Source organism: Oryzias latipes, chromosome 19 (genome assembly GCF_002234675.1).
Source record: "Oryzias latipes chromosome 19, ASM223467v1".
Classification (NCBI taxonomy): Eukaryota; Metazoa; Chordata; class Actinopteri; order Beloniformes; family Adrianichthyidae; genus Oryzias; species Oryzias latipes.
Genome location: NC_019877.2, coordinates 2600693 through 2615081, shown reverse-complemented (window position 1 = coordinate 2615081; position 14389 = coordinate 2600693). Strand labels below are relative to the sequence as shown.

The 14389-nt window shown below is 41.9% G+C and overlaps 1 protein-coding gene across 1 annotated transcript in view; it reads right to left on the bottom strand.

Annotated features, from left to right (window-relative positions):
- Nucleotides 1–10820: 10820 nt before the first annotated feature.
- Nucleotides 10821–14389, bottom strand: part of snx29 (sorting nexin 29) — a 154340-nt gene continuing 150771 nt past the window's right edge. The window contains exon 21 of the mRNA XM_023949208.1: nt 10821–12272. Coding sequence (XP_023804976.1) covers nt 12146–12272 — 127 coding nt within the window. The 3' untranslated portion in view covers nt 10821–12145. The remainder of the gene's footprint in view (nt 12273–14389) is intronic.

Genomic DNA, 14389 nt, shown 5'->3' with positions numbered 1-14389 from the left:
CTTTTCTTAGCCGGCAGAAGCAATTTCTCAGTCATTTCACATGGACTTTGAAGCAGGGCCATCACACATGTATGAGAAGCTCCTGTTTCATAATCTATTCCCTCCTGTCGGCGTGTGTCCACCGGTAACCAGAGCGCAGGCGTTTCAATCAACCTTCACGTTTCCCACGCGGGCGCTCTCATCCGGCCCAGCTCCTTCCTCTCATCACACATGAAGGACCCTCTTTTGTCTCCTCTGAGAACAAACGAGGTGGACCTTCACTGGAAGAACACTAAACGCATCCGCCGCCGCGTTTGCCGGCCACAGCGTGGAATTCGTTTCTCTGTACGCCCCGTTTCAGTTTCTCAGGGGTGAGCAGCCATTTTCCCAGCTTCCGTGTCCTTGCATCTTTCGTTTTTTTAATGACCTCAATTTTCTCAGTTGGTCCTTCAGCCTCTTTTCCCTCCAGTGTTTTGTTTTTTAGCATTGTTTAAAGGTTTCTTTAAAATGCTCTTTTTGCCTAGCAAGTCTTTGAAATGAATATGTTTTAGTCTCAGACAATATTGGTATTTTTTTGATGATTGAAAACATTTACAAAGAAAATGTAAGCTTAAAATAGCAATTTTGAGTATGATTTTTATTCAAATTGTTGAGAATCAAAAGCAGAGGGAAAAAAATGTAGTTTAAAAAAAAAACTTTTTTTCATATACAAAAGACCAGCAATAGAAAGGGGGTTGGGGGCGGGGTTGCTCTGTGCCACCAGTTCCGCCCCCAAAAACTCAGAGGTGAATTTCTAAGTAACTCCTGGCGCTCGGCAGAAACTATGTCCTAAAAAACGACTTGATTTTGGCCACAAAAAAAATAGCATCATAGTACACCAATATTAATTTGGTAACACAAACACCTTAAAATTGGAATTTGTTTAACAAAAAGACAAAGTTAGAACAAAAAAAATAAGTTTTTCTTGTTTAGTTCATTAAATTCAAGCATATTATAAAAACAAAAAGCCCTGTCCACCTAAAACGCCAAGCTTCTCTTCATTTTTGTGTTTTTTTCAGGCAAAAATGTATGAAACGTGCATCAGTTGGAAACACCATAGCAGGGAAGACGCCTACACGTCAACCATGAAGCCAAACAACAAAAAAAGGAAGCCTCCATCTTAAAAAGGAGGTCCTTTTTCTTTTGTAGGTGGTTGGCTCCACCCCTCACCAAAGCAGCCTGACTACTAATCAAAGATATTCTAAGAAACAAACATTTAAACGTATTTTACACATAAAAAAATTCAACAAAAATATATGTCTACCAATTAATAGCAGTTTTTAAACTAAAGCACTAAACATAAAATTGCTGCGTTCTTCCTGTGCTGCATTTGACGGCTGCTTACATCACAGCGTGACAAGTGCTGTCCAAATTCAACGACTCCTACAAATGCAGCCAGCGAATCCGGCCTTCTTTTTCCCAATTTCAGGGATTGGTCTGGTGTATCCTTCTATACTGTCTATATCCCAATATGCATTGTGGCCGAACCCAGAGATTTTCTGACAACAATGGCGGACTGTGACGCGGGACCCAGAGATAATTAACACACCTCCAAGATTAAAAGTTGGATCGAATAAGCCAGGAAGATTTTGAGCTCCACGCCTGGTTTGCTACTCCTCTCTGTTCGGGACTTGCGGTTGCTAGGCGATGGGACATTCGCCGATGTAACGGCTGGAATCATCTAAAGCACAGGTGTCAAACTCCAGGCCTGGAGGGCCGGTGTCCTGCATGGTTTTTAACCAACCTGCCATTGAAGCTCCGTATTGGCTAAAAACACCTGATCCAGGTATTCAGCAGCAGATGAGGTGGGATTTCTGAAAAACCAGCAGGAGGTCAGCCCTCAAGGCCTGGAGTTTGACACCCCTGTGTCATGTGCGGGAGGCTCGAGAGCCGGTAGGACCCAGGCGCAGAGACGGGAGGCAAACGGGTTCAAGGGCAAGGGGTTTAATTATAACAAAAAGCGCTGCAGAGCAGGATGACAAAACAAAAACTCACTGTGGCGGGGCATGAAACATGGCATGAACGGACGAAGACACATGAAGACGTTAAACACACGACCAGAAGTTAATGGACCAGCACAGGAGGAAGGCAGAGACAGAACTTATAAACAGACAGGGCACAAGACACAGGTGAACACAATCAGGGCAGATGGGGACCAAAGGAAGTAAAACTCAAGAAACAAGACAAGACAGGAAACCTTTCAAAATAAAACAGGAAACAGAACTTAACCATGACAGAACAAGACAGAAAGCAAAAACCAATACAAAAGAAACTCAAACCATGACACCCTGAAAGGCAGGACACGTCCAAACTCACGGCCGTTAACATCCGGCCTGCCCGCTCGACGAAGAACCCGACCAATGACGATCGGGACGGCTGCAGTCGTTGACGGACGCAGCCCTCAAATTTGGAAATGCCCAAAGTCTTAAATATGGTGGCCTTGAAGCGCCAATCACATCAATCAAAACAACAGAAACCAAAACGTAAAAAAAACAGTCGTCAAAAACGACGATCATCATTTAAGACCACTGAGAACGCTTAAAAAATACATCAAAAGATGATTGGGTTTTCAAGGCTAGTTTCTTATTTTTAAAGCTTGGTGACATCAACGGTCATCAAAAAAGAAAAGTTGAAATCCAAAACTGTAGAAACCTCCACAGAAGCTAGAATCGAAGACGTCAAACTGAAGGAGACCAGCAGCAGCAAAAGCCTCCAGACGCACAATAACAAAGACAAACTGCTTCAGACGTTCTCTGCACTTCTTATCTGAACTCATCCAACTTTAGTTCATCCGAGGGAGGAATCTGCACCGTCAGTGCTCTCTCCTTTGATCAGAAAATAGGACTAGGTGACCAAAAATGTCCCTTAATCGTCCAGAATCGTCCCCTCGCTCCAGTCTCCCTTCTTCCGGTTTGGATTAAAGACCATCAGTTGTGGCCGTTAAACAGCACTTTCTGTGATTAAGTGTCCTCTGGCTGATTGCGTGAATCCTTCCTTCTAAACGGCTCCAGTGGAGGGAAAAGGCAGAAAGAGCTCTCAAAGTAACTGAATTGAACTTTGGCTGCTGCGGGTTTTTGGGTTTGAAGCATCAAAGTGGAGGAAAAATGATCAATATGACGATGAATTTGGTCGCTAGATTCTTGTAAATGACAATACTTTTTCTACCTTATTTGTTGTCAAATCCTGTTTCATTCTTAGTTTTTGTTTTTGTTTTTTTTTAGATTAAATCAATTCTTATATTTTGTGTTTTTATTATGTTTTCTCACTGTTCACAGACACTAACTTTCAGTTTTCAGTGATCACAACCATAAAGTTCACAGTTTCCCATCAGTCAGAGCTGGATTCTACTGTCTTTACTCAGGTTTCTATTTACTCCACTGACACAAAGACTAAACTGGAGACGTCAGCCAATGAAGGTTAAGCTTAGCTAAGTGGGGCGGGCAATGCAGTTTGCTCCGCCCACCTCAACAAAGTGCCAACAATGGCCAACATGCAGGGAAAAGGAGAGTGAGGTTGGATCAGAACTCAGAACTTCGCTATATGAGACCTTCACCAATTTTCTGGGGTGTCTGAATTAAATATTCCCGAATTCCCATCCTGGAAATTACCCAGAAGTCTCCGCAACAAACAAGTGTACATTGTTGTTACACAGTCTGTACCGGAAACTCGATCGGTACCCTGCATGTGCCAATCTTACATCACTTCCTCTTGTCGGCAAGATTGCGTCAGTTAAGCAGTTTAAATAAGGTCAGCTCCCCACAGTTTTGCCTCCTTTTGGACCATCTGAGCCACTGAAACGACATAACTCTGCGTTCACGCAAAGCTTCCCCCGACTAAATTAAATCGCCGTAAAATAAGATGCTGCATTGATTACAGACGATGAACATCTCAACGATGTGTGATGGAATAAAAGCCACGCGGTTTGGAGTCATTCGCTCCGTTTGATCGAGAACGAGAAAAGAGGAGAACTGAAGTACTTTTATTCTGAAGAGATGCCCCCAGGGGCAACTGCAGCCCATTTGCAGCAAAACTAACGGCTGAAATGTGTCTGAGTTAGTGAAGTGGTTTTATGCGCGAACACAGGGGAGTAAACCGTCATGAAGCAATTCCCCACCAGGAAGAATAAAGTATATCAATCAACAAAATGGAGGCAGATAAAACACATGCATGATGCGGGTCAGGTAGGACTATCCGTGTGATCCGACTCAGCACATGTGCAGTACGGATGGTGCAGTCCTGATGTGCAACTTTTTGTTTTTGTCAGCAGTAAATTTAACTTTTTCATTATTGTAAACATTTGAAGGAGGTATTGGGCGGCAGAGGCTCAGGCGGTTGAGCAGGTCGGCGGTTTGATCCCCGCTTCCCCCAGACAACTGTTGTGTCCTTGGGCAAGACCCTCCAGAGTGGCACCACCAGTTTGTGAAGGCGTATGAATGATCCCGGTGATGGTCAGAGGGGCCGTAGGCGCGAACTGGCAGCCACGCCTCTGTCAGTCTGCCCCAGGGCAGCTGTGGCTACAACCGTAGCTACCATCAGCAAGTATGAATGAGGAGTGAACCATGGACACATGGTAAGATAAAGCCAATCCATTGCTATTATTATCATTCCAACATCATCTGAAGAGAAAATCTGACTGTGTAGTGCCGTAGACGCATTTCACACCGATAGCTGTAACAGACAACAACGTGTGGCGACATACATAGAGGCTGCAATGCGTCGAGTTAGAACTGTCATTTGAAAAATGGCAGAAAAAAGTCGGCCAAGGCGTTTAGAAAAACAAAAGCCGGATTGCGTTTAACTCCAGGACACTGGATCGTCCCGCCCCGTAGAGTCTGTTAGCGGTTGGGTAGCAGTGAGGGTTTTTGGACACAGCTGTAGAGTTTTAATGGGTCCATCCATCTTCTAATTAAAGACACGCCCCTTAGAAGTGCACAAATATGAACTTTGATGTAAAATAAAAAGGAGAAGTTAGAAAACGCTGATAGTCCTCTAAAGCGGGGGTGTCCAACTCCATGCCTCATCTGCTGCTGCTTACCTGGATCTGGTGCGTTTGGCCAAAAAGGAAGATTCTGACACCGCAGCTCTAAAGGGTCGATAAAACCGATAAAAGACCTCAAGTCTATTTTGTTTATCACGTATGATCATTCGATTGACCCTGCCCTTCTACCACCAGAGCCTTCGCTGCAGGGGTTGACCTTCTTCTGATTAACGCAACTCCTCAACCGTTTCTGCAACTGACGTAAAAGTGGAAATCAACAGAAATCAGGTGATCCTGTTATTTTGCAGCGTGGGACCTTTACGTGCAGTGTTGCAGAATCAGCCGATTCACGATGATCGCGTAAACGCTCAAAGATTTACAATATGCCATAAATACGTCTTGGTTACGTGTCGCCAGTGATATCTCTGGTGCTGAAGGGTTAAAAGCTCTGGGATGCTTCATTTCCCGTGGTGACACAAGTAATAACATATTCATATAAACTCTTACAGCCTAATTTGAAACTTTACTCAGATCAGAGGGTTGAGCCTCTGGTGACTCAGCAGTTTGATTCTCCTCCCCGCCTCTTATTACTACCAGTTTATGAACTTCCCAGAGCAGACGAGGAGCTGCAGCTCCAAAACAAATACGCTGAAAAAGTTAGACAGTAAAAAGGAAAAAATAAATCCATTTTTCAACTCAGCGTTTTTTGAGTTCCAGACACGTGGCAGCCGGCGAAGGTTGGGCCAAACCCCCAGAGGAGCCGGATTCCTCCATCTCTCCTGCAGAGGAGGTGACAAACAGAAGCCGGCTGAGTAAATACCAGGCGCCAAACGGGCCGAGCCTCAGAGGTGAGAAGACGGGGAGGGGAAAGAAGGTGAGCGAGGAAGAGGAGGGATGAAGGCAGTCCTGCGGCTGAGAAAAGATACGAAACGAAAGAGTGATGAGAGAAAGCTGAATGGAAGAGAATATTTGAGTGGAAATAAAAATAAAAAGAAAGACAGCAGCGAGAATCAACAAATGTGTGCAGAAAGAACGGAGCATCAAAGCATCAGCGGGGAATACAGCAGAGCTTCAGTTCACCTCCTGCCAGCTGGAAGAGATGAGCGCGCAGAAAGGAAAAAATAGCTTTGGTGAATTCAAAAAGCTTCTGCTCAGATGCAGGTCTGACTTTCCAGCAAATAAAAACCTGACAAATACTGACAGAAGCAGTGAAAAATCTAAAAAATAACAATAAAAAACACAAACCTCTGCAATGAAAGTGAGCCTGATAATATACCAAAGTTCCTGGGATTTAAGAAATGCAAACTGAAATGGTTCTTGTAGCTGGAATGCCTCAGCAGAATGCGGCTAAAGCTGCTGCGGTTTGTGACGACGCAGCAGCTCAGCGAGGCCGAGGCTGCGGTCTCCGAGGAGCGTCTGCTGCACTTGACCTTCTCCAAAGCAGGAGATGGAAGCAAATGCTAATCTGAGTTTGTATTTGGGAGCTCTTTAGAGGGGGGCCTGCTGTCTGCGGGGTGTCTGAGAGGTTCCTTATCGTCGTAATAAACCAGCAGAGGCATTGTGTTGGGTAGAGATAAGAGTGTTGCTTTTAGAGTCACCTTGTTTGCCTCATTTATATCCCTGATTTATCACTTTGGATGTAAAAGAGAAAAGAAAAAGTCTAGAATTCTTTATTTGTGAGGCTGCAGAGGCAGGTTTGAACGGTGATACAACAGCAAAAACATGAGGAATTTAAGTCACAACCAGCGTTGTGTGGTCCACAGGCGCCCTCCTTTGACCCGCACTCCTTTGACCCGCCCTCACAGGTTGAGCGGCTGTGACACGCCCCTCCCCTTCTGCCACCTGATCAGATATGCATTCAAAAAGTTTATTAAAAAAAAAAAAACAACGTTTTTATTTTTTTATTTTTAAATGGCTGCTTTTTTACGGTTGTATCTCCATGGCAACCATTTTATTTGTTGGTTACCAGAGGGTGACGAACAGGTCTATAAAATTTTTAGAAGAGTCGACAAAAGTAAACTTTTGGATTTCCTTGGCAACTGAGTTTTTTTTGTCAACCCCGCCGTATGTTGTATCGTTTCGCTCGGCTTGAGCAAAATGTTTACTATATTCTGGTTAAAAAAAAATGTGCGAGCAAGGAAGGAATGACACCTGCGGGGTCACCTCGCCAACGCCGTTCAGAATACTACAAACTTTAAAACCATTTTATTCCCCCCAATAAGGGTCGAGGAATTATAAGGCAATAGATTGAGATCCCCCCGAGGAGTTGAAATCTGTAAAAGGTACTAAAGATGTTATTTTTGGAAATTCAAGGTCAAAGGTCAACAAAACTTCAGTCGTGGTTGTAAACTTAACCTGGCAGTTTGTGTGAGATCTCAGCTAAAAGTCATTTTCCCATACAGTGTGAAAGTGTGACAATCACCAAATTTCACACTTTACCACAAAATGGCCCCCAAGCTAGAGCCATCCCATAATATTTTATCAATGCATACTTTTTATTCATTAAAATAAATTCTGGTCCTTCAGCGCAGAGCTGCTGATGGACAGAATGGATTACAAACGGATGAAACGTCGTCGGTTTCCTGCCAAATGAAGGCACGCGAGCACAAATATTTCCTAATCTCACTCCTTTTGCTGGCTGAGCTTTGGCTGTAGCTGCAGTCAGCTCATTCAGCAGAGAGATGCAGCTGTTGTCGCGGTAACAGATGCTACCAGACACACTGTGAACGTTTCCAAGTGCGAGTCTGCAGATGCGCAACCAGGAAGGAATCCGTGCAGCTCTTTACTTTTTCAGTCTCTCAGAAAGAAGCAGGAACAATAGAAGTCAGAGTAGAGCCCAACATGCGTCTAATTAAAGAGATTCTCAGAGGCTTTGTTTGCTCTGAAGGGTTTTCCACCAAACAAAAGCCTTAAAACTAATGGACTCTCATTCAAAGAGTCAATTGTGTTGTTTAAAGTTGATACTTAATAGGAACTGTTGGCCTTTTGTGAGCGAAGGAAGCTGATTAAAGTTAATGTGAAAGTAAAGGAAGTTTTCGAACATTTCCAACAATAAAAATATCCAATAACTGAGTGAAAAAGACAGAAGTTGATTGCAAATTCTTAATAAAACAGTCGGACCATTTTTTTGCTGTTTTGGTTGAATACCTTCCTGCTAATAAGTATTTCAGCACAAGCTTTTGATAAAAGTTCAAGTACAATTCTTTAAAAACTGTTTTTAAATCGTGAGGAAGGTTTGCAGTTGCGTTAACAATAGAAATGCAAACAAAAACGGCCAGATTCCAACCGCAATGGGACTCCAACAACAGTTCCTGGACGCTTTTGGAGGATAAAACCCTGAATTTTCTCACCTTAAATCCAACTTTTAATGACTTTTTGTCTTATTTTTTGTCCTCAAAAAGAACAAAATAAGACTAGCTTTGCCAGCATGTGCTTACAAATTCTGCAACTGACAAATGACTTCCAGTCAAATGCTGCATAATCCCAGTTTAACCGCTGTCAAGAAACAGATTAGACCTTCTCAGGCCAAACAAGGTGGAGATCCAGCTTACCTTACAGGTGTGCAGACGTGACCGATTGTTTCTTTACAGGCGGTTTGAAGCCGGTTTCCCTCCACCTGGTAGACATCTTGGCAGGATATGACATCATTGATCCTCTGCGTTCCAAAAATGGGCAACAGAAGGAACAGGCAGATAAAGGAACACGCCCTAAGAGGCCATCAGAACCAATAAGGACTATCAGACAATCAAAAGACCACGCCCCCTTCACTTTTTGAGGTCAATGACCAGAAAGGACAAAACGTTGGATGAACCAACAGAAAAATAGGTTTACTTTGGTTTTTATACAGAACACTTCTTTATTATTATTAAACAGAACCAACTTTGGCTTTTGAACTAAGCCAATCCCTCTCCCCCAAACTTACTGAACCCACCTTAGACTCTAAGAAAATTCTGAAGGGGTTGCCACCTGGGCACAGCAGCCACCACTGAATGGAAAAACAAAAGAACCAGGCATGTGGTCGTGTGATCTATCGGACTCATCCAAAGTCTTTTTCTTTTTGTAGCTTAGCAGTTATCGTCACAACAGTTCAAGATGTGGCAGCAGGCATTTGCCCTTTGGGGGGTTGATGGGGTCCAGCATTCCAGTAACCCCTAGAGGAAGGAAAGCCTGTTGGAAACTTGAGGACTGAATGGATGGATGGATGATTAAGTTAGACAGCGATTATCTTAACCATCCATCCACAAGGCAGCAGAAAATAAGGTTGCCTGACCATTTTATAAAATGGTCAGGCAACCTTAGTGGTGCCACTCAATGGTCCTTTAGCCTTTGAGTTACTGTTTCATTAGTGACCTACTGTCATTAGAAAATGTCCAATTTGCACTTTTCTCATCTAATATTGCAATATAATCAAGATGGAACTGATGGGAGTACATTTGGCAAGCTTTGGCACAATTTTTAAATATTCTGCTATCCTATGGGGTCCAGATGACCCAATCCTTACATTGACGTGTTCTCCCTACCATGACAAAGGTGGATAAAGGTGAAGAGGATTTCATGTAATCCATGGACACCAGTGGAGATCACAAACCACCTTCAGCGTCTGGGCTCTGGGGTCTCCTTACTTCATCCGTGGTCATCATAAGCATGTAAGATGGTCCAACCGCCAAAGACTACGTACCATAAATATAAAGAAACTTCAGTACATTCAAAACTGTGCAGCCAGAATCCTAAAAGGAGTCAAGAAATATGAACACATCACCCCCCATCCTGAACTCGCTACACTGGCTTCCTGTTTCTGATTGAATACAAACTTCTCATCATCACCTACAAATGCATGGCCGCTCAGGCACCACCGCTCCTTCAGGAACTCCTCATTCCCCAGAAACATACCCGTACCCTCCGTTCATCAGACAGCTTCCTTCATCAGCCCCCCCCCCCCCCCCCCCCCCCCCACAAGGCTCCGCACGATGGGAGACAGAGCATTCTGTTCTGCTGCGCCGAGGCTTTGGAACTCCCTTCCTGTTCATCTCAGAACATCACAGACCCTGGACTCTTTTAAAGACATTTCTATTTAAAAAAGCCTATGACTGCTGATAGTTTTATTTTTTTGCTTGTTAAGCGCTACTTTTATAGTTATTATAGTTTTAAGCTAGTTTCGTAGTAAAATCTGCACTTTTCTTTTTTATAAATTGAATTCTTGTAGCACTATGAGGTTTCATTTATGTAAAGTGTATTATAAATAAAATCTATTATTATTCCCGTTCACACTTTCGAGATCTCTCCTCATCAAAATAAATTTGCTTCTGTCCAGAAGTTCACCTTTGAGCAAGAAATTAGAAAAACAAGACTGTAGACTTTCACTTCAGTTCAACACAGGTAGTTTAAAATACACATTTATTAATGATAAACCGTGGACAGATATTCCAAACGTTGACTGTAAATGGGAACTGGACTGAGTGACTCCTCCCCCTCTGACGCTCCAAACAGGAAGTTGCTGCTGGGTCCAAGAAGCCAAAATCCACTTTAAAAAAACAGACAAACTGACCAATCAGAAGCCTCAATAAAAGTAGGTCCAACATTCTTTAACCTTTGACAGATTTCAAGTGGTAGAGTTGTGGTCTTCCAACAAGCTCACTCCTGACTGGCTAGAGTGGTTGCCATAGAAACATTGACTCAGTCTAGTACCAATCGCTGCTTACCGATGTCGTCTGGCTCCAACATGGAGGCGTCCATATCGTGAAAAAATGGCAACTTCCAGTTGTCAGATACAGTCAAAGGCAGAAACTCATTAATCTGAAGTTTGGCAATGGCAAAAAAAAAGGAGTTGTAGGAAAAATGTTTTTATTTCTCATGAATGTGTGACTTTTCATGTTCCAGCTGTACACATAAATCAGTAATGCATATAAGGTACTTTTACATGAAATATACCATGAAATATGCCTCCAATCCCAATGATTTGCTGTGGTAGTAAAAAGGATCCAGTGAAAGCTTCATTTCATATCAAACACAGGATGAAAACAGCAGCTCGTCAAGGTTGGAGCTGTGAAATGCTGAAGAGATGATTTATGTTTATGTGGTTCTGTCAAATGTTTTGGGAGAGAAAAACCTTCTCTGCATCTCATCCTCATTTCAGGTCTATGTTAAAGGAAAACTGAATTTATCCCATCAACCATGGCCGTTTAGATCTTCAACACACCTTTCCAAATCCCCACAAACTCCTGAAAAACCCATAAATAACTGGAGCTCCATTCTCAGGAGCCCTTTGAGTTCACACACATTTTATTCAGACATTTATGTGCATTGAGACTCCACAGCTAAACCCTCAGATCTGCTGATTTCAACCTTTTTACTCCGCAGGTCCAGCAGCTGACCTGCAAATTCCTCCAAGAAGAGAATCTCAGCAAAATGAAAATGAGTGATATTTGTTGATCTTTGTGGCCGTTTGTGACCTCCGTCATAAAAAAAAAAAAAGTTTTCACAAAAACCAACTTATTTTCTCTCCAAAAGAGCTTTTGAGTGTTGGCGCTCCAGAAGGTCTGGCATGTTCTGCAGAGAAATCAGAATCCGGAGTGAAACAGCAATTTCAAAATAAGATATGAAGCGTTTAGGCGCTCTGCTTTAAAAGCGCCTATAAAGTCCATGAAATGCACAGCGTGACGAACACATTCCCTGGACAACGAAGGCCTTAAACTGCTTTTGAATAAATATTGCATTCATTTTATGCCATAATTACATTCAAAAGGAGGTAATTTAGTGACAATTTTTTCATTCAAACTAATTTCTAGGGACCCAGTGGAGTTTGTCCGGATGAACGCCAACCTCCGTAAGCAGCCGGACAAAGGAATGCTTGGCTTTTCTCAGGATTGTTTTCCCGGGAAAAAGTGGCACCGACTCTGGAAAACGTTGTTTACAGTTCTCTGGACTTTAGTCCGTCTTCGCCTCATGGCGGCAGCGCTCTTCCCTCCAGGCTAAAGGCGGGAAAGCAGCTACAAAACACTGCAGGCACTGAGACCGTCGTCCACCGTCTCTGAAATCTGAGAAGGAAAAGGCTGAGATCCGTACTGGGAGCGCTTTGGCTTCACGCGGAGGCCCGTTCCTTTGGTGTAGCGAGTCTCCGGGAGCTGAGCCTCAGGACCGCCCACCGCCGCCTCAGAGGTCTCCGCTCTGCGGCTCCGGTCTGGCCTCCTGGGCGCGACTGCGGCCCAGTCTGGAGAAACGTGAGGAAGTTCTGGATCGGGGAGTCTTGGCTCCAACGTCGTTGGCTTGAGGTGCGTCTCTGCGCGGACACACAACAGAGACGACGAGACAATTTAAACACACATGTGGTTTGAAGGCTTCAATGGAACCAGCGCCTTCTTTAAATAAGCCGAAAAACCTGTTAATGCTTAGAAAAATGGTCTGACCAAGAATGAAAAAAAAACTTGTAGTCACTAAGACGGTTTTTCCCAATCTAAAAATTATTTTGCTTTTGAAACACTTTTTTGCAGTGTGTAACGTAATTTACGTATTTAAGTTTTCCCCCCAATCACAGAAATGAAGTCCACTCTAAAAAATATGGCAACGTCATGTTTGAAAGTGATCATAAAACACTATAAAAGAGCAGAAACATTTGAAAAAACTTCATATAAAAACTGTTACAAAACCTTTTTAAGTGGGGCCAAAAAAAATGACAAAAAGTTCCTTATTTAGATGTCAAACCGCACAGTATTAGATCCTTGAAAAGATGTCAGAGCTCGTTTTAAGACATTTTATCAGGTTGAAATGGTTTTAACTTCTCTTTGCTCCACATCTTCACCATGGGGAGAAATGTGTTTGACTCAGATAGAAATGAGGAAATTCTTATTAGAATGAGTCCAAAAACTCTTTGAAGAAGAAAAACGTGATTTAAATCTTAAATGTTACCGTTTTTGGTTCAATTTTAAGGATGTTATTTTAAAGTTCATTGTGGTTATTTTCATTTTGATTTATGGTCTAAGAATAAGCGCTAGTTTGGGATTTCATAATATTTTTTTTCAAGTTGGACTAACTTATACTAAGATCGTATTTTCATTTTGTTTTTTAAAATGTGTAATTTCCACGTATGAGTTTAGTTTTTTTCTCACTGTAATCAACATAAACTACAATTAGGTTTATAAGAACGTTCAAAAATACAAACCATTTGCTTAGAACTAACAAAAAATAATAGTTATTGGGCTGCAAAAAGTATCTATCTAACTTTAAAGCTTATTTTTCCCTTTTTGATCTTTTATTTTAAGATTCGTTTCACAACTTTCTAGTGATTTTTTTCTAAAGATTACTTTTCTACTTTTCAAGTACCTCTTTTTTTTAAGAGCACAACTGAATTAAAGAATTCCATCAAATGTTTCTTTAGTTTTCATAAAATATTAATATAAATTTAAAAAAGGAATGCTGCATCTTATGTTTTATGTCCAATACCTTTGTCAGGTATTTTAGTCTGAATTTATGAGCTTAAATCTTCCGGTACAAATCATTTTAGAAGAGCTCACGACAAATAATTGAAGCAGTAGATAGACTTAACACTGGAGAACCCACCGGGTCAAATCTGTTTTTTATTGTAATGTCAGCCATTTTTTCATTTTTATTTTTGGTTCCTTTTTTATTTTTATTTTGTCTGCTGGTATTTGCTGCTACCCAAGATGAACAAACAATTACAAAATTGTCAAATTAACCTTCAAAGCCCAGAGGAAAACTGCTCTTGGGTTTTTCAGGGTCAAGTGTATTTTAAAATAATAAAGCAAACAGTAACATGAATTTAAGTACTCTTGTTAAACTAAAGTTGTTTTTTTTTCCTGATAGAAGAAAAGTGGTTCAAAAGTGAAAACATTTTGTCATGAATGTGTGTAAGAACAAGTTTGTGTGTAGTTGTGTATATTTCTCTAGAGCCGATAAACTCCAGACATAATCATGATTATGGTTTTGAAACGAGGAAATCACTTCATCTAAAACATTACATTTGCTGCTTATGGGCAACAATTAGAGAAGTAATGGTTTCATGACAGCAAAGACAAAATTTTTGCTTAAAATAAAAACCACATGATGTTGTTCTATAGTTTTTTTCCAACGTGGAATAATTTCTTTCCCGCTGTTGCCACAGGAGAAAAATCATTGGAGGCAGAAGGATTGCAATTAAATCTGATGCGGGTCTCCTGATGATGTTTAAGTTCCCCATCGTTCTCTGGAAAATATATTTTTGTCCACCTAATGCCGTTGTTGCCCCGGTTGCCATGCCAACCATCTCTCAAACATGTGAGAGCCTCTGATGAAGAAGAACCAGAAGATGTCCTCCTGCAGGAGAGGACCTCACATCAGATTAGTGACGGACAGTTAAGGTTCGAGAGCCGCTTTGACGGAAAGGATTTAGCTAGAAATTAA